Below are 19,253 nucleotides of genomic sequence, written 5' to 3'. Positions count from 1 at the left end.
TTCATCTTTTGCGTTTTATAGCCATGTATATGTTTTTTTTTCTATATCAAGGGTCAATAATGCTAGTGTGTTAGGGTTGCATAGGCTGGGTATCTATCTGGTGCTATATTTTTTCACAATGTACATGCGTATTAGAGATCTCACACGTTTTTAGGTAATTGCTATAAAAATTTAATTTGGTATAAAAATACCGTTTTGCTAAATTAAAAAGTACTGAAAATGATCAAATATTTCCTTATTCTTGGCAGTTCTCTCCTACTATTGTATTGTACCTTATTCTTGAGAATTTTAGAGAAATGAGAAAGGGTAAAAAGGGTAATATTTTAGGATTAAACAAATTCAAAGAGGTTCAAAAAATCCCTTTCTGAATTTCACTACATTGGATATATATGAAGAAAATAGAATTTGACTTATGCTGATATACGACGAGAGGTGAGGACAAGAAGTAATGACTGAATGTATTATTTTAAAGAATAGTAAATAATTTTGCTTTTTTGTCAATATCCTACTTCAGACTAAAATGACTCTTATTCCTGCTTCATCATTTTGTTTGATGTAAAATTCTTTATTAGTAGATGATTATCTAGCAGTCATGGTCTGCACCGGTGGTATTGGTACAGAAGAAATACCGGTCGACCAGATTCTGCGTAGATTACCGACAGCTTAATAATGAGACTAAAAAGAACAACCATCATCTTCCTCGCATTGATGACACTTTGTACACCCTAGCTAGATCGAACATCTTTTCGACGCTAGACCTTAAAAGTGGATACTGACAATTTCAGTTAGCCCCTAAAGACCATGAAAAATCTAGAAGTGATCCCGAGGTCGAGGTTGCGGTTGACAAGGCAAAGATCCAGACTGTGAAAGTCTCCAGTTCCCAAAGATAAGCAGGAGCCACGCAGCTTGGTATCATGCACTTACTACCGACGCTATATGGAGGGAATTGCCAACATCTCAACCAGGCTGACAGAAAAAGAGCGGAAATTCCAATGGTCCTAAAACTGTCAAAAAGCTTTTGATCATCTAAAAGACGCTCTGACAAGCGCACCTATCCTGAACGCTATCCCTTATCGGACAGCGACGCTAGCGAGGTGGGCATAGGAACTGTGCTGTTCCAAATCCAGGATGGCCAAGAAGAAAGTCATTCGTTATTTTAGTAACACGCTGTTCAAGCTAGAGTGTAGTAGTAGTAGTAGTAATGGTGGGGGGACAGTGTCCGGTGGGTAGGCGCAAAAGACCCTTTCCGCCAGCCCCTAAAACCTCATCATCACCGCTGACCACCCTTTCCAGTCTCCCTAAGCAGGCGACCCGTCCTCCTAATGAAGCAGAGCAGGCTTTCCCAGTTAAGTTCCTCTAGCTTCTCTCGTGGCAGTACGAAGCACCTATGGTTTATCTCCTAATCCTAGCCCATCCTTCGCATTCTCCTATAAAATGATTGCCATTTCCTCTGCCAGGCCACACCGGGCTGGGCACCTATTAGGACTCCGGTCAGGTCTGCTATAATCCCTCTGTGCCGGGACAGCAGCCACGCTATCCTAGCTTTAGTTGGATTTGTTAGCAGTTCTTTGTTCTTTATTCCAGTTTTTCCTGGTCTTTATCTATGCCCAGTTGTCTAGGATATGGAAAATGTGTCTCTTACTTAGTCCAAAGTAGGATTCGCGGCTAATCGGTGGGAGAGCTGATTTAAGTCTCGCGAACTCGTCCGTGCGTTCATTACCTTCCATTCCGCTGTATCCGGGAAGCATATTTACACATCCTCCTAGGCTATGGCACTGGGGTGCTGAAATCAATGAGGATGTGTAGTAACCGTTCCACTAGAGATGCTCCCAGGTTTCGGCACCGCGCTTTTCGCGATGTTATTTGCTGCTATTTTAAAAATGTTAATATGTTTGTGATGATTTAAACAGCAAGAAAATAAGATAGGCATAAGATTTGAGACTTACGAGATTGATATATTATATTAAGGATTTTTTAATTAATTTTGTACATATTATTATATGTAGGAGTACAATTTTTTTTTGGTTAAAAGCTAGTGAATAGAAATAGAATTGGAAAAACTTTTATCATACTATGCCTTTTAAAATAATTTGGTGTAGATTTTTTATATGCTGCATCTCAATTAAAGAAAGTACTTATTAGGAAGATACAATAAGTTTTAATATACAATATTTTTGTGACCAAATTCTTATAGTTTTTTATTTGATTAGTAAAAAAAATGTTTGAAACTTGGCATGAGTCAATAAGTCTATAAATACTATCATTTGCTATAAAATTGACAGTTGTAATCAAAATGGCGGCTGGGCGCCATCTTGAAAAATAAATTTAAATGGGAAGGGGAGGGGGGATTAAAGATCCGCACTGTACAGGGTGGCCCAAATTCGAGCATCATCATTGGGTTCTCGCAAACTGTAAGAGAGAGTTAAATTATGGCAAAAAAATTCCGTTTAAAAAATTTGAAAAATCCGGATACGTTCGGAAATATTGGGAAAAAAAACAAAATTTGTAAAAATCTTACCACTTAACCACCCTGTATTTCAATTTTAAAGAAAAATAAACTTTTTGAGATGAAATAATTGCCCTGTATGATGTGCAATTAAAAGAAAAGCAATACATATGTGATTTAAACAAAATCTTATTCGTTAATAAACCACAATTGAATTATAAAATACGTGATAATTTTCACGGTACATCATACAATATACAGAGCGATTATTTTACGTCTTCTTAAAAAATTTCATTTAAATCACTCTTTAGGATATATTGCAGCAAATAATAACGCTAACGTCTAAGTTATAGCTTGGATATTTCATAACCTATTTCTTTTTAAATTGTCTTGTTAACTCAATTATTAAAATAGACATATTGATAATTATAATGTAATATAGCAGCTATTTAAATAAAAACATTTTTACGTTGAATCTTATGGAAAAAGTCTAGATAATGCAATACTTTTTTGGCGAAGTGTATTCCTCATACTCAAAATCCCATATGTACCAATTTCGAACAAAATTAAAAAAGCATCAAAGAGCCCTAATCTTACTACCCTTATCGTTACAATGATTATGTATTTTTTATTCAGAAAACAAAAATTAAAACCAAATTATTTTAAAGGACATAGTATGATAAACGTACGAGTATGCATATTCCCTAAAAAAATGTAGGTAGGTATACTCCTTATTTATACAAAATTATTAATAAAAACCCTTATTATATATCTTTATGAATCAGTTTTATTTTTGTTTTGGATTTTCTTGCTGTTTAAATCATCGGAAACACGTTAAAATTTTAAAAATAGCAGCAAATAACATCGCGAAAAGCGCGGTGCCGAAACCTGGGAGCATCTGTAAGTTGAACGGTTAATACACATCCTCATTGATTTTAGCACCCCAGTGCCGTAGCCTAGGAGGATGTGTAAATATGCATCCGGGAACCCAACACACTTAAACCCTCTTCCTCCTACCCAATGTGTCTAGCGCATCCCTGCACTCTTGGACCAGTTTGGGGCTGGTCCAGGTTGCTTGGATGGCTTTTAACGCAGCCTGGCTGTCGGAGTAAATGATTATTTCAGTCTCCGGGACCTTTTTGACTTCTTTCTTGGTGGCCACCTCGAGAATGGTGAACAGTTCGGCTTGAAAGATTGTCGAATATCTTCCAAGCGGCAAAGCTTGTCCTCGATCGGTATCGCTACGATACACTCCAGCTCCTGACAGCCCTGTGGGGGCCGTTCTTGATCCCGTCTGTATATCATATTTCCAAATCCTTTCGAGGTCGAGCCTCTATGATAGGCCATTCTTCTCTGCTCGCTATATCAATAAGAAAATTCCTGCTGCCAACTGACCATGCAGCTTTAAATAGCTTCTTCAGTTTAAAAATTCGGAGGGTCAACTGGCAACGCGGATAGAGAGCCTACAGGAGTTTGACACTGAACATCGAGCAGGGAGAATTCACGGAAATGCAGACGGAAATCACAGACTGCAAACATTGTCAGCGGGTAGAGGAGAAAGATGATCAGTTGTTAAGAACCATCATCGTCGATGATAGTAAAATGGGTATCTTATAAGAGACCTAGATAAAGATCCCGACGTCCAGAGAGTCCTAACCTGGATAAAGGAAGCCAGCTTGGGAAAAAGTTGCCAAGTATTCTCCCAATGTCAAGGATTCTCCCAATATTGGACACAATGGACCTCCCTAATTTTGGAAGATAGACTCTTGAGGCAGAAAATGCTTTATCACAATGGTAAAGAGGAAAGAAGGCAAATCGTTGTACTTATAAACGTCAGCTTGCGTAATTGCTAGAGGAAATCCATGCAGGTGTGCTAGGAGGACATCTTGGAGTAACAAAGACCCTGGGAAAAAGGAGGAAAAAATTTTACTGGTTCAATAGCAAGGCAGTCGTACAGAACTGGGGCAGTAAATGATGCGTCAGTACAAGCTAGGAAATCCGCTTGAAATTATTGCTATTCTCTACCAAACCAGGAAGCCTCTACTATCGCCGACGCCAAAATAAAATAATGGCTCTGCCGATTTTGTGTTTCTTCAGACCAAGTACGAAATTTTTGATCCGGCTTGTTCCATAACATCTGTAAGTTGGTTGGAATTAAGAAAATGAGGACTACTGCATTACATCCGCAATCAGGTGGAATGGTGGAACAAATGAATAGAATGAACCATTAATTGGTATTTGGCAAAGTAGTCCCTAATCACCAAAAAGACTGCTAACTTTCTTCATTTGTTTCTGATAGATTTCGGCCATCCATGAAAGACGGGAGTCTCCAGCTCGAATAGTAATCGGAAGATAACTCCATCTCCCTTCAAACGATTTGAAGTTTGGCTACCTGCCGGGAGTACCCGGTAAGGACTACGTCAGTGAGCTACGTAGAAGAATGGACGTCATTCATAATGAAGTGCGCGACAATATATTATGTCAATGCCAAGAACCAGAGATACAACAACGGTGGCTTGACTTGGCTCTATGACCCTAAGAGACAGGAGTCTCTCATCGAAATTTCAAATATCCTGGGATGGGCCATACAAGGTTCTGGAAGCAATCAACGATGTTCTTTACAGAATACAAATGCCGCCGAGGGGTAAAGATCGAATTATTCACTTTCACAAACCGATTGGCTCCTTATTATGGAAACCACGAATGACTTTTTATGCATCGAGCGTTTTAATTCACACCTAACCAACGGTACAATAGTAACATAATATTAGAAAAATTAGGTTTTACATTGGATAATAATGAAGTTATGACATCTTTAAGCGAAGACATATTCCCACTGAGAAAAATATGTTAAAAACAATAAATAAAAACTCTTCAATGAAAAGCACTTTATTAACCACATACTCTTTATAATTTTACTCTCTTATAACCTCCTATATAAAAACCACAAATCAATAGGCATATCAGTTCTATTAAACTTATTTTGCAAACTTAAGGTGGCCTCGTTTTTGATTTGAAACTCTACAATCTATTTTACAAGAGTAAATTAATAAATAATTGTCTTTCATCATCATGAAACAGATCCCAAATTGTCTGAACAACACATATTACATAATTAAGGCAACGGATCAAAGTTGGTTCCTTATACATTTCCAAAACTGTTTTATGTCGGCTCGAATTTATACAACAAAGTCACTAAATTTACACAGTCACTGCAAGGAGACAATCCGGTTTTTAAACTTTTTTTTCATATACACTATCACGACGTGACACGAAGAGAAAAATTGCACGAACAGACGCGTCGAATCATGTTTAAGCGACATACGTGTAGATTTTGCGATCCTCGGGCGTCCGCGCCAAATATTCGCGTTCTATCAGTCCTTCGATACGTTTTTTTATTATAACCGGTGACGGGAGGAATCTGCTGCGCAACTGCTCGGTTACTTCGGTCACCAGATTATTGTGTGCCATCCTTTTTCGGGATTTCATGATTCTTACTATGGCAGCTTCTATTTCGTGTTTTCTATCTTCATCAACCTGTGCAAAACAAAAATAATTATTAGATTTTAAATAAAACTGTAGTAGATATTCGGCCTATCCAGCCAACCTAATTATCCGTCATGATAACTGAGCAACGTAAAATTGTTTTATTAAAAAAAATGCAACCTACAGGATGTCCCATTTTGGGTACTTTTGCGGGGTATCTCCGTTATCCTTCAACTTATCGAAGGGGTAAAATTATATTCTTATAGATTTTTTTTTCAATTATAAACTAAACTTATGTTTTTTTTAAATGGAACACCCTATAGATTTCTAGATTAAAAAAAATGTCTTTTTGCCCTTTAAAAAATATATACTAGTATGGGCATTTTCTCATAAATACGCAACTAAAAGTAAATTTTTTAAATTTAAATGCATAATTTAATAGAATGACCATGAATAAAAATAATAAATAATAAATAGTTACATATTACTAACGAAGAATTGAACACCTAGCAAAAATGTATTTTTAATAAAAGAATTTTTTAAATATTTAAGAGTTTTTTTTTATAACAGTAAGTTTATAACAACAGTTTTCTAGCATAAAGTAACAATATAAGAAACGTAAAATTGGTACATCTTAGTAATTATTTGAATTAAAAAGAACAATTATTGGTCTCCTTCGCATTTTGAAAGGCTAAATGAATTGCCTCTTGAAGTTCTGTCGTCGTATCATGGTTTAAATACTTCATTTTCTATATAGCCCCATAAAAGAAAATCTAGAATTGAGTGATCTGGAGGTTGTGGAGGCCATCTGGCCAACTGGTCGTTGGTGCCTATCCGGGAATTTTCAGTAAGTCTAGAGTTATGACTTGGTGCACCATCTTGCTGGAGGTAAACAGCATTATACAGGGTGGCCCATCGAAAACAGTCCAGCAAGGTTTGGGCCGTTTTTTAAAAAGTTGTAAAAATGCTTGGACCCGTCGATTTTACTTTGGTCATGTAAACTTGGCAAATTAAAACAAAGTGACGCTATTTCGAACATTTATTGATTAATAAAAACGAAAAACATTGGTGACGGAAACAAAATACAATTAAAATAATGGTTTTTGATGAGTAGCATTGAAACACTTGTGACAAACAAACGCAAAGTGAACATTTGGTTATAACTTGAGAAGCTTTTACTATTTTACCGTCGATCTGCATTCCCCTTTTTCCATATTTCTTATAGCATTCTGCACACCTACCACGCACTTTTTTCCATACTTCTCATTTTTTATCAAGTAATGCTGAATGAAGTAATGTGAATGCCGTTCCGTTTTTTTTTATGGTCCCGCGTCAGCTTGAATTTCGGAATTTAATTTTCGATGCAGCATTGCAAAAATTACCTCTTCTCGAAATTCTGTGATTGTCATCTTTTTTTTGTAGTGGCGTCATTATATAAAAAATGCGCGTTTACTAGGCTTGTTTCCCAAATGATTTCCAACGCCAACTTACATCCATATGTAGCCATCTGATCACTTAGATCGATTGATGACTTGCCCTTGTTTATAGTCTGAAATGCATTCTGCCTTCATGATTGGTGTATTTTCCTGGTTTTGCCGACTGTTGTGCTAGTTTTTGTGCTAGTGCGGTTTTACATAACCGACATTTGACCTCTCTTTAATTCGGAGTTTATGACACTCTTTGGGAGATAGACAGGGTGTTTCGGGAGGAAAGGGAAATATTTTGGGAACATGTTCAGAAGGTCAAAATAAGATAAATTAACCCATATGATTTAATCCGATTCTTAAATAATGTGCTCTAAAGTTTTGTTTTGTAAATTTTTGGAATAATTACGTTCTCTGTATTTGTAACTTACGTTACAAGTATTTCATCATTGTTTGTTAGTACCTATTTTAATTGATTGGTAGTTTTGACAAGCATGGTTGTCAGTTTGATTGATTCTGAGCGTTTCAAATTGAAAAGGCCAAAGTTTCCATTACGTAATGCCTCACACATTCAACCATAGGAAGTATGCTGACATGATATTCGTGTATGATTTCTGTAATGGTAGCGCATTACGTGCTGTTGATGAATACCGACGTCGTTTTCGACATCGAAGAATTCCTAATCGAAAAGACAGTTTTTGCAAATGCTCAGGCAACAGGAATGTTTCCAAGCGTAAGAATTAATTCTAAATGAGAGGCGGAACTAAATGTGGACAATTAAGAAAATGTTCTGGATATGGGTGAAGAGAACCCTGGTGTTAGTACGAGGCGAATTACAAAAGAACTTCGATTATCATCACATGTGGACACTTAGGAAAAACGGTTTTAAGCCTTTTCATATTCAACCGGTTCAACATCTCCGAGAGGGTGATTATGGCTTAAGGGTTCAATTTTTCGAATGGATCCAACAAAATCAAGGCCTACATAAATACATTTTATTTAGCGATGAAGCTCATTTTACCCGCAATGGAATTAATAACCGACTATTAATTAATAAACGACATGCCACGTTTGAACGAAACTTTCAACATCGATTCAGTGTTAACGTGTGGTGTGGAATGCTGAACGATCGTTTGTTTGGTCATTTTGTATTAGATGAGCGTCTTACTGGAGAAGGACATTTACGCTTTTTGGAAGACCATTTAATACACATGTTGGATGATGTTCCGCTAATTGTTCAACACCGAATGCATTTTCAACACGATGGAGCCCCGCCTCATTTTAGTCGCCGAGTGCATAATTTCTTAGACAGTCGACTTCCTGATCGTTGGATTGGCAGAGGGGGACCTCAAGTTTGGCCACCGAGGTCACCAGACTTAAATCCACTGGATTATTGCCTCTAAGGGTGGATGAAAGCTCTAGTGTACGAAACACCAGTAGAAACCGTAGAAGGACCCCACAATCAAATTTTGAATGCTTCAAATATTATTAAAAACAATCCCCAAGCAATTAAACGTGCAACACAAGCTCTTAACAAACGTGCTGGAAATCAGTTCCTTGAAGTTGGTGGCGGTATTTTCGAAAACATTTTAAATTAGTGGAATTTTGATTTTTTACTAGTATTTATTTGTGTTGCTTTTAACATAAAAAATCTTACAAAAAAAATTCAGAACCGATTATTTCAGAAACGGTTAAGAATCGGATTAAAACATATGGGTTAATTTATCTTATTTTGACCTTCTGAACATGCCAAAATATGTCCCTTTCCTCCTGAAACACCCTGTATATGACTTGCGCAAAGCGTGCCAACTAAATGGGTTTTTCTACACCTCGAACGATAGGCAAGCGGTACACTCGTGTAGTAATTGTCGTTGCAGATGGTTCTTCTATGGTCTAATAGGTTTTCCGCAAGCATCATTCCCGTTTTTTCGGGAACATCCATTATTAAGTCTCTCGATTTACCGCAGTACACTATCAGATTCCACGTATATCCCTTTTAGGTACAGAGTTTATAAATGTATAAAATGGAAAATAAGCCTTCCACGACTAGGTATCAAAGACTCGTCGACGCATATCGTTTCTCCAGGGGTGTTGTAGGTGATGAAAATTGTGAATGATATCGATCAATGTTTTTACTTTATTTAATCAGGCTTGAAATTGCAATCAGCGCTTGAGTTATCAGAAAAGTGTTTATATTTCAGTATCAGTGCGAACCTATTCCAAGGCATTACTGAAGTGTGAATTACTGACACTGTCCATCCGATGATTCTTCTATACTATCATTTTGCTGATCGACGGGATCACAATTGGGGTCCTGGATGGAATCATCACTGTCAAACTTCATTTGAAATTTTAAGATTGTTTTTTAGTAGTATTTTCCACTTTTAGCTTTACTTACTCACTCTCAATCTGTACCAAAAACATAATTTAGAAGGAACTGCAAATATTATTGAATTAAGAAAAACTATAACAATGTGCAGTACTTCTGTATGTCGTGTGTCTCTATGCCCGTCAATCCGTAAAAGTAAAAATTACATAAAAGCAATAATAAAGATCGTGTATCTTTCATGATACACCTGGCCTGGGAATTAGTTCACCTTCGAAACTTTCTCACAGGCCAGTGTATCAAAAAAGATACAGATCAAAAAAAAAATTAAAAAGCAAAAAATCGTAAAAGTCAATAATTTCCTAGACCTAGAGCATAAAATTTTTTTTAAATTAAATTTTTTGAAAAATGTCAAAAATTCGAAATAACGTGCCAGAGGCCTTGACCCTGAATGTGTTAAGATATTGAAGAAGAACCAATTTTTTTATTTAAGCCGCTGCGGACACGCGTATATTTAACTTTTTGTCTTAAAATTACTCAAAGAATCGCTTGCAAATAACACCCTACCTAATTAACACCCAGTATATAGAGAAGCAGCTTCTTTTTGATTAATGGCAATGCTAAATAAAACTACTTTGGCATCATAATCTCAGGAAGGGACATTCTTATTGATAAAATTATGAGAATACATCCCAACAACAATTATATACATACAAACAATTTTCTATGGTTGCAAAGAAATAAATGGTTTATCGTCATCTAAATGACCTGTTATCTAAGTGAGGCAAAATTTTCATAAACATTGGAAAAAGTTTGTCCGCTAATACCACTAAATTCGACATTTTAAAACATCCAAAACTTTAAAATAGGAAGTTCAAAATAGGCTTTATTTTTGTCTCGTCGATAACGGCGCACATTTCGAGAAGCTAATAAATTACATTTTTTAAACTGTTTTATTTTTAACACATCTTTTTACACTTAATTACTTAAAAGTCTACTAACAAAAATTTGTATTGACACCGTTACGAGCAGATTTCATGTCCTTTAAAATTATGTATCACACTTAAGGTAAGCAAGTTTGAGATTGATAAAATATCCTTTACCATACAGTAAAGCATTGTGATCTTTTAAATAAATTGGTTAATGTTATTTTTTCGGAGAAAGCTTTTAATTTCATTAAATCTTATATATCAGGGAGAAGTAAAAAGGTTAAGATTGGTAATTGTTTGTAAAATAAATATATCTCAACTTTACGAGTCCCTCAGGGTAGTACTGCCGTCCTTAGTTAAAACATCCTAACTCGCAAATCGATAAAGCTGAGAAAATTGAGATTTTATGAAAACTAATATGCAGCATTTTATGAAAACTAATATGTTTTGAAGTAATTCCCTGATTTTTTTTTATATGCTTTTTACATTTGTGGGTAAAGTTTAATAAGGGACTAGATTCAATATTTGGTGAAATTTTAGAAAAAAAAGTTAGATAGGACTTTTTAACTTAGTAAAGTAATTATAATAAAAAATATATACAGGGTGTCAATTTGAAAACTTCCCACCCCTATTATCTCGAAACGGGTTAGGTTTTTATAAAATCGCTAGGACACGTCGATTTTATTATCAAGGGGGAACAATTTTTATGCAGAAATCACTTCGCCTCTTTCAACCCCCTACCCCCCAGAACCTCCCTCTCAAAAATCTTAAATGGCAATAGGGGTTGAGTGATACCTCATTTGAAAGAACTTTTTATTCTCTACATTTTGGCACCTTATTTTTTAAATTTGAGTGCTGCGTTGCCAAGTTAGGGTTATTTAAACATTGTTAAATTACTTATTATTAAACATTATTCCTGTAAGTGTTTTAATTACGTTAAAGCTATGATTTGCATTGAAACATGTTATTTAGGTTAATATTATTTTTACTAAACATAGCTAAACATTGCATAGCCGTTACAATTATGGTCTTTACAAAAGCACGCCTAAAATTTATTTTATTAACACATCTACTTTAAGAGGTGTTCAAAGTGTTCTCCATTGTTCTCCAAACAAAAATAAAGTCTATTCTCAAATTCTTCCCGAACATTCTAAAATACCTCTACTTACCTCTGTAATTCTTCTTTTTAAATCTTCGATATCATCAGGCTGAGTTTTGTAAACAACCGATTTTATGTGCCCCCATAAAAAAAATCTAACGGCGTTAAGTCTGGTGACTTAGCAGGCCATTCTATCGGTCCCCTTCTACCAATCCATTGGTTAGGGAATCTGTTATTTAACCACTCCCGCACTGGCCGAAAATAATGCGGCGTAGCTCCATCTTGCTGAAAGTGTAGTTCGTTTTCTTGCAAAATGTTACCAACTTGATTTTCCAGTTCAGTTGTTATCAAAGGATCAATTACATCTTCAAGTAGGTGTAAGTAGAGCTCTCCAGTTAAGTTTTGTTCAATAAACAACGGTCCTATAACAGCATTTCCAAGAATACCGGCCCAAACATTAATTTTTTGTGGCCGCTGTGTAGCACCCTCTCTGAAAATGTGGGGATTGTCCTCACTCCAGTATCGACAATTCTGTCTATTGACATGGCCGTTTAGGAAAAAGGTACATTCATCACTGAAGCAAATGTTGCTTACCACAATTGCACGAGTGTTTATTAAGTTGGACATAATTTCGCAAAACTCTATTCTCCTATCAAAATCGTCCTCATGAAGTTCCTGTAAAATTTGCATCTTGTACGGATGATATTTATGTAACTGTAATGCTCGTCGTACAGTTTCATGTGACATTCCAGTTAGACGTGCTACTGTACGGAGAGAATTGGTGGGTTCTGCAACGAATGTTCCCAAAATCTCTACTTGAGCATCTTCGTTTAAAACACGCCGACTTGCCCTTTTTTTGTTTCCAACTGAACCCGTTTCATTAAATTTAGCTACTACGTCCAAAATGTATCTGTGACTTACATTACAATTAGGATTTCTATTATTAAAAACTTCTGCCGTTCTTCTTGCGCATCTTCCTTGCTCGCCATAAATAAAAATCATTTCAATTCTTTGCCTAAGCGTGTATACCATAGTAACTAACAATAACACACAAATTATCGAAATAAATTTTAACTGATTTAAATACCTAGTGACATTGACTGGTAGGAAAGTTCACTAAATACTATTTTAAATTTCGGATCATATCATGGAACTGTATTGAGACGAATTCCATTGCAAACGAAAATAAACAAAAAAGAAAAAAAATTAAATGTTTAGATTTCATGACCAAAAGAATTTGTCGGATTGATAAACACTTTCAGTGAGAAATGCACCGGTTCGCTTTATGGTCAAACACGTTCCAATAGAAATCATAGCTTCAACGTATTTAAAACACTTACAGGAATAATGTTTAATAATAAGTAATTTAACAATGTTTAAATAACCCTAACTTGGCAACGCAGCACTCAAATTTAAAAAATAAGGTGCCAAAATTTAGAGAATAAAAAGTTCTTTCAAATGAGGTATCACTCAACCCCTATTGCCATTTAAGATTTTTGAGAGGGAGGTTCTGGGGGGTAGGGGGTTGAAAGAGGCGAAGTGATTTCTGCATAAAAATTGTTCCCCCTCGATAATAAAATCGACGTGTCCTAGCGATTTTATAAAAACCTAACCCGTTTCGAGATAATAGGGGTGGGAAGTTTTCAAATTGACACCCTGTATATGTATATATTTGGACTGATTTTTATTAAAGATACAGGAGTTACATTTCAAATTAACATTATAACTAAATTACTCACTAATAAAACATTAGAACATTAAAAAAAGGATAAAAGTAAATCATGAAATCATTATGAATGGAAATCAGTTACTCAAAAAGTGCTTTTCTCTTATTGGAAATCTACATTTTCTTTATTGTCAGTATCATTATTTTGGGAAACAGCTAATTCCTCCAGAATATCATTCGGTTACCGGAATAATAGGACGTAGCTTAGAAATCAGATCTTGTTTTCTTTTTAATTTTACACCTCGACATTGTGTTCGGCAAGAAGGTTTTGGTTCTTCCGAAAAGGCATTTTTGTAGTACAACACATTTTATCCCCTTTTAAAGTGCAAATGTACCATATTCTGCAAGTAAGTTTTGGGAACATTTTTTTGAAGCTTAAGCTTGGATCAATAATCTTTCCATTCAAAAAAGTTTTTTATGTTCATCTCTGTTACATGGACCTTAGATGAGTTTGCGTTTTCTAGAGTCGATTTAAAATCATTAAAATCGAATACCTTACCGTACCTTTTCAATAATTGTTCTATCTGGAACGAGTCGGCGGACATAAAAGTGTGACCAGATTGAAAGTATTTTATTTCCAAATTTTCCAGTTCAGTCTCGATAGAGTTTACAACGCAAAGAAAAAAAAATAAAGCCCAATTTTTGTTTTGAGCTGCACAGTCGTCAAGCGGGTTCGTAACATAAATCTCTGTTATATAAAAAAAAAAGTTGAAATTAAATTTTTCTTATTTCGACCAGCAACCCCTTTGTGCCATATTATTGCCACTTGCCTAGCACTTTTCGAATATGCCCCTACTGGCACAAATGAATATTCTACAAACGGAATGCTACTTAGGACATTTTAACTTAGAAAAAGATAGATAGGACATTTTAATTTGGGATTATCGTCTTTTCTGCACATCGAATAATATATTTAGGTGAATTTAAGGCATAAAAAATGTAGTTAGGACTTTTTAATTTAGCCAAGGAGGTAGATGCCATTTGATAGGTCAATAAAATGTAATAAGCCAAAAAAAGAGAATTTTGTAGTTAGGACGTTTTAACTAAGGAGGGCAGAGTAAACTTGGCCCGTTACTTTTTGTACTTTTTATTAAGGATTACCTGCGTCTCTTTACCTGCAAGTTTGATGTATGCTGATGATTTTAAACTAGTATTTAAAAAAATATTATCTCCTAGGGAAGGTACAATAAAGTTGAAAAATGATCTGTCTCCTGTTGTTGATTGGTTTAAAAATAATCATATATCTATTAATGTTAAAAAGCGGGCATTTGTTACTTATACCCGTAAAGTTAACAGTATTATAATATAGTATCTATAAGGCCCTTGTGTAGGGGATGTAGTGATGGCGCTGTAGAAGTGATATAGAGGAAATAAATAGATATAGAGTAACCAGAAAATAGAATATACAGAAACGTTTTTAATACTATTGTACGTTAGAAAAAATAAAGAATTCGCCTATGTGTTGTTATACATGGCAATGTTGAAAACATCTGAGTTTTCAACATTGCCTGATGCCAACCTAGCCAAATGTTCTGAACTACAGGACAGAGTCAGGAAGTTATGTTTAAATACATCGTAAATATTACTAAATAAAGGAGCTGTGTTTTTATAGAATACATTTTCTTTAAGGTGCCAAAAACTAGATTAGACACATTTAATATTAAAAGAAGACAAATTAAGAAATTGCCTGCGTATCTTAATTTCTCTTATTCAATGTTATAGTATACTTTTTCTTTAAGAATAAAGACATCCAAATGAAAAAAACAAGTTGTTAAGAAAAGATGGGGCTTGAAAATACAGGAAAAAGAATCATTATTCGGTTGTGAACTTGTTTCACAGGGTGTTTGTGGTGTAAAAGTTTAGAGTAAAATTCAACTTCTTATTAACGCCTGTATAATAACAAACCAGTTTTAAATTTTTGTAGCTTCGATAAGAAAAAATTATGACAATAAAACGGCCTAAAACTCGTCAACAAATTATCAAAATCGATGTAATACTGAAAAAGTTATTAAGGATTGAATTTGAACTAAATTTTCGTTGTCCGGTTAATTTTGCGAGCCAGTGTATAAAATACCTCGCATATTTACTCACCTTGCTACGCGTTTCTCGTCTTTCAGGTTCGCTTTCTCCTTTAGCTGCGACAGTCTGAATTTTGACCCGGTGTAACTTCGACGTAAACGAATCGTTCACATGGAACTCGTGAGATGATTCAATTTCTTTCGTCCTGGGGGTCTTAATCAAGATACGTTGCGTTGCTTTACCCATCGCCAACGATTGTAAAGCCCTGATGAGATCTCTAAAAGTCGCAAAAAATAAATCAATACATACATTAATTCCATATATATTTCACATATACAAAAATTAAAGTGTCCCGGAAAATGTGGGAAATCTCTCGGATTCAGGTAGAAAATAAAAAAATAATATGAAACTTTCCTATAAAAAAATTTCCTATAGGCTTTTCCTACGAACCCTTAAAGACGCCGCGGGAAATCGGTTTTTCTTGAATAACTTTTTAAATACTCGGTATAATTTAATTAAAATGTTACGTGATCAACACTACTAAGGACTTCTTAAAATGGAGTCCTTAAAACACAATTACCTTGTTTATTTTAGCAGGGGCGGACTAGGTTGTACATTATAATGAATACAATAAATTTTTAACACTCTGTATGATAATGACTCTTAGCTTAGATAGCTTGAACCTTAAACTAAAGAAAAGCCACTCTTGTTCATTATCGATAAAATTAACCGTTTTGGAAAAAAAATAAATCAATGTTTTATTTTAGTTATACTCTATTTCAGAAATGTATATGTATAATGTATAGAGCAATAGAACCTCATTAGGTGCGCAAAGGTGGTACCCGGTGACTCACCAATATTTTATGCCACTAACTTAATTAGGTATTAGTAAAATTCTTTCTTTTCGTCGAGTGCAGGTAGTGCCAGCCACACAGGTTTTGGGTCAATTTATGAGTTTTACTAAGAGACTTAATATTATATGTTACCTTATGATTTATGTAAATGCTATTTTAATTTTTTTAAAAATAGGAAAAATGTAATGTAATACGTATGCATAGGGTATCCCAAATTCTTGGGTCAACATCGGGAACTGGGTAACTTTTAGAGATACAGGGTGGCTGAGTTGGTTAAATAAGTAAAAAGTTGCGCAACATCATGCATAACAAAATGCCTGCCCCATGTTGGCCCAATTTGGGATATCCTGTACATGGTATAATATGTACAGGGTGTCCCATTAAGAATGTTCCTCGGCTGTATCTCAGGCCCCAATAATCGTAGAGCGTTGAAAAAAAAAATTAGTATAAAAGTGGCCCAAAAAAATAGCTGGAAAATATTTTGAAGTTTATTGGTCAACCGCTAGAGGGCGTTGTAGCTACTTAAAAACTTTAGTCTATTTTTTCCAAAAAACCTTTAATAACTTGCATCCCAAAATATTATCGAAATAATCTACAAAGTATTCCTGACAAAAATGTTTTAACAACCATTTCTGTCAAATGTCAAATAAAGTGGTGGAGAGAGTTTCTATCTTAAATGAGAAAAATGGTTAGAAGTAGGCTTTGGCTGTACCGATTTTTTTAAAACAACTTTTATTTAAAAGCTCTTTTATTGCTTTATTTTTCTGCCAAAAAGATATTATTGGAAAATTTTCCTAAAATTCGCTAGGGGGCGTCTACTTCTAACTTACGCTATTCGACTGATTATTTTAAGAAACTCAAATGCAACCATGTGTGTTTTTTTTACGGTATTAAGAGCGGAGAACAAAGCTTAATAATTTAGTAAAAACCGCATTTTGATATCAGGTCTCTAACTAAAGTTACAAAAAAAAATGTGTTCATTATAAAGTAGAAAGATCAAATATGGTCGTTAAGTTCTATTTCCAAGCGGGGTTAAAAAAACTGGTGTCTAAATGAATCTTTGTGTAGAGAAACAATCTTGGTATACCAGCTTTTTAGAAATTCCGGAAGGTGGCGTTATAAATTAAAACACTTCTTTATACAGGAAGTTCCATTGGTAATAAATCAGGTAATAAATCAATATTTATGGGAAAACTAGGAAAACTATGCATAGGAACGTTTTAAATATTTATTAACGTCGACGCGTCATTGTAACAAAAATATTTGATTTGGCTGGTAGACTCCGAATAGCGCCCCTTATTCGCTGTTTCATATTTTCTCTATTGGTAGGAATCGAAGAAAATACAATGGCTTTTATTCTACCCCATAAATAAAAGTCAAGGCAGGTTAAATCTGGCGATCTGCAAGTATATGCAATGTAATCTAATAATGTTTCTATAACGATAAAATTACCTTGCCGGCCAATGGAAAAAACTACCTCTGCCAATCCACCGATCAGGGTACCGCTGATTAAGGAATGTTCGCACTTGTACCGCGAAATGAGCCGGGAATCCGTCATGTTGTAAACCCATTAAACACAATATATATTTAATAAACACAAATAAAAATGAACCTATAACCTGAGATTCTATTACACCGCACCAGACATTAACACTCCACCTTCCCTGATGCTGGATCTCGCGCATCCAACGAGGGTTAGTTTCAAACCAATAGTGCATATTATGTCTGTTAACTCCTCCGTCACTATTGAACGTTGCTTCGTCTGTCCATAAAATTTTGTTGAGAAAATTTGGATTTTCGAGCAACATATTCTCCATCCAATGACAATAATCTAGTCTTCTGTCATAGTCTTCTAGATTTAATGCCTGGTGGAGGCACTTATTTTTGAAAAATTGTGTTATACCTGTGTTCCTGCAAAATTCTGTGAACTACAGAACGAGGTATGCCTAAATCGCCTGAAATAGTTCTAATGCTTAAGTGCGGATCAAATTCTACATAGGCCAAACAATTTATTCTGTTTTCCTCCGTTCTCCTGCGACCTTGTCTACGGTAGGTTGGATGGACTACACTACGTGTTGTCCGAAAACGACGGGCCAAACGAAGAAATATGCCTCTACTCAGACGCCGGTTTTGAGGAAAACATTGAGCATACAGTCTTGCAGCTATAGTAGCATTTTCAAAATATTCATAAAAAATTTTGATAACATTTACCGACTCTTGCAAAGACAGACGCATTTTAAAATAAAGTCAAAGAATAAACTCTGATCGAAATAAATAACTAAATTTATAGGACTACCAAAAACTTTTAAGCAGCTGTCACAGAGTTGTCACCGGCCTTTTTGTTTTTTAAACAAATAAAATTGGCATAATTTAATTACCTATTTATTTATACTCGAATAAACTGCTAACCGATAGTCTTATAGTACAGTCAACCTGTAATCAAAAAAGGCCAGAACTTTTAAAAACTATCCAAGTCGCTAATTTTTTGAGGGTCGATTGTATTCCCGAAGAAAAGCTTAAGTCCTCGGAATTGAGAGTCAACCCCCCCCCCCCCCTTTTTTCGGAAACTCAAAAGGTTTTTCAAATCGATTTTGCAGCTAAACAGTGAGTCATGCAGAAAAACTTATTGAACATAAAATGTAGAGCTTTTTGTGCTCTACAATTCATCTCATGGGCCCAAAGCTGTAGAACCAAAATTCGAAAAGTTAGAGGGCGCCAAAGTCACCAAAAATGACTTTTTTCATTTTTTCACTATGAAACAATTTTTTTTTTACCATCGCAAGGATTGCAAAAATGTAGAGGACAAAAATATCTACAAAATGCATTTCTTACTTTTTTTTTTCGATTTACCGTTTTTGAGATATAATGCATTTAATACCGAAATGTTTACTTTCGTGTATGTAGCCTGCCTCAGATGTTTGGCGAAAGCTGTTTTTCGTCGCCT

At 35.1% G+C, this 19,253-nt stretch overlaps 1 protein-coding gene across 2 annotated transcripts in view; it reads right to left on the bottom strand.

Annotated features, from left to right (window-relative positions):
• Positions 1 to 5,319: 5,319 nt before the first annotated feature.
• LOC126745468 (cullin-3) overlaps positions 5,320 to 19,253 on the bottom strand; it is a 72,692-nt gene continuing 58,758 nt past the window's right edge. For both annotated transcript variants that reach the window (XM_050453321.1, XM_050453322.1), the window contains exons 11-12: positions 15,528 to 15,732; positions 5,320 to 5,983 (exon numbers count right to left, since the gene is read on the bottom strand). In XM_050453321.1, the coding sequence (XP_050309278.1) occupies positions 5,759 to 5,983; positions 15,528 to 15,732 (430 nt within the window). In that variant the 3' untranslated portion in view covers positions 5,320 to 5,758. The remainder of the gene's footprint in view (positions 5,984 to 15,527; positions 15,733 to 19,253) is intronic.

This window comes from Anthonomus grandis, chromosome 16 (assembly GCF_022605725.1).
Source record: "Anthonomus grandis grandis chromosome 16, icAntGran1.3, whole genome shotgun sequence".
Lineage (NCBI taxonomy): Eukaryota > Metazoa > Arthropoda > Insecta > Coleoptera > Curculionidae > Anthonomus > Anthonomus grandis.
Note: the sequence above shows the minus strand (reverse complement) of the source record. Positions and strands in the feature narration are given on the sequence as shown.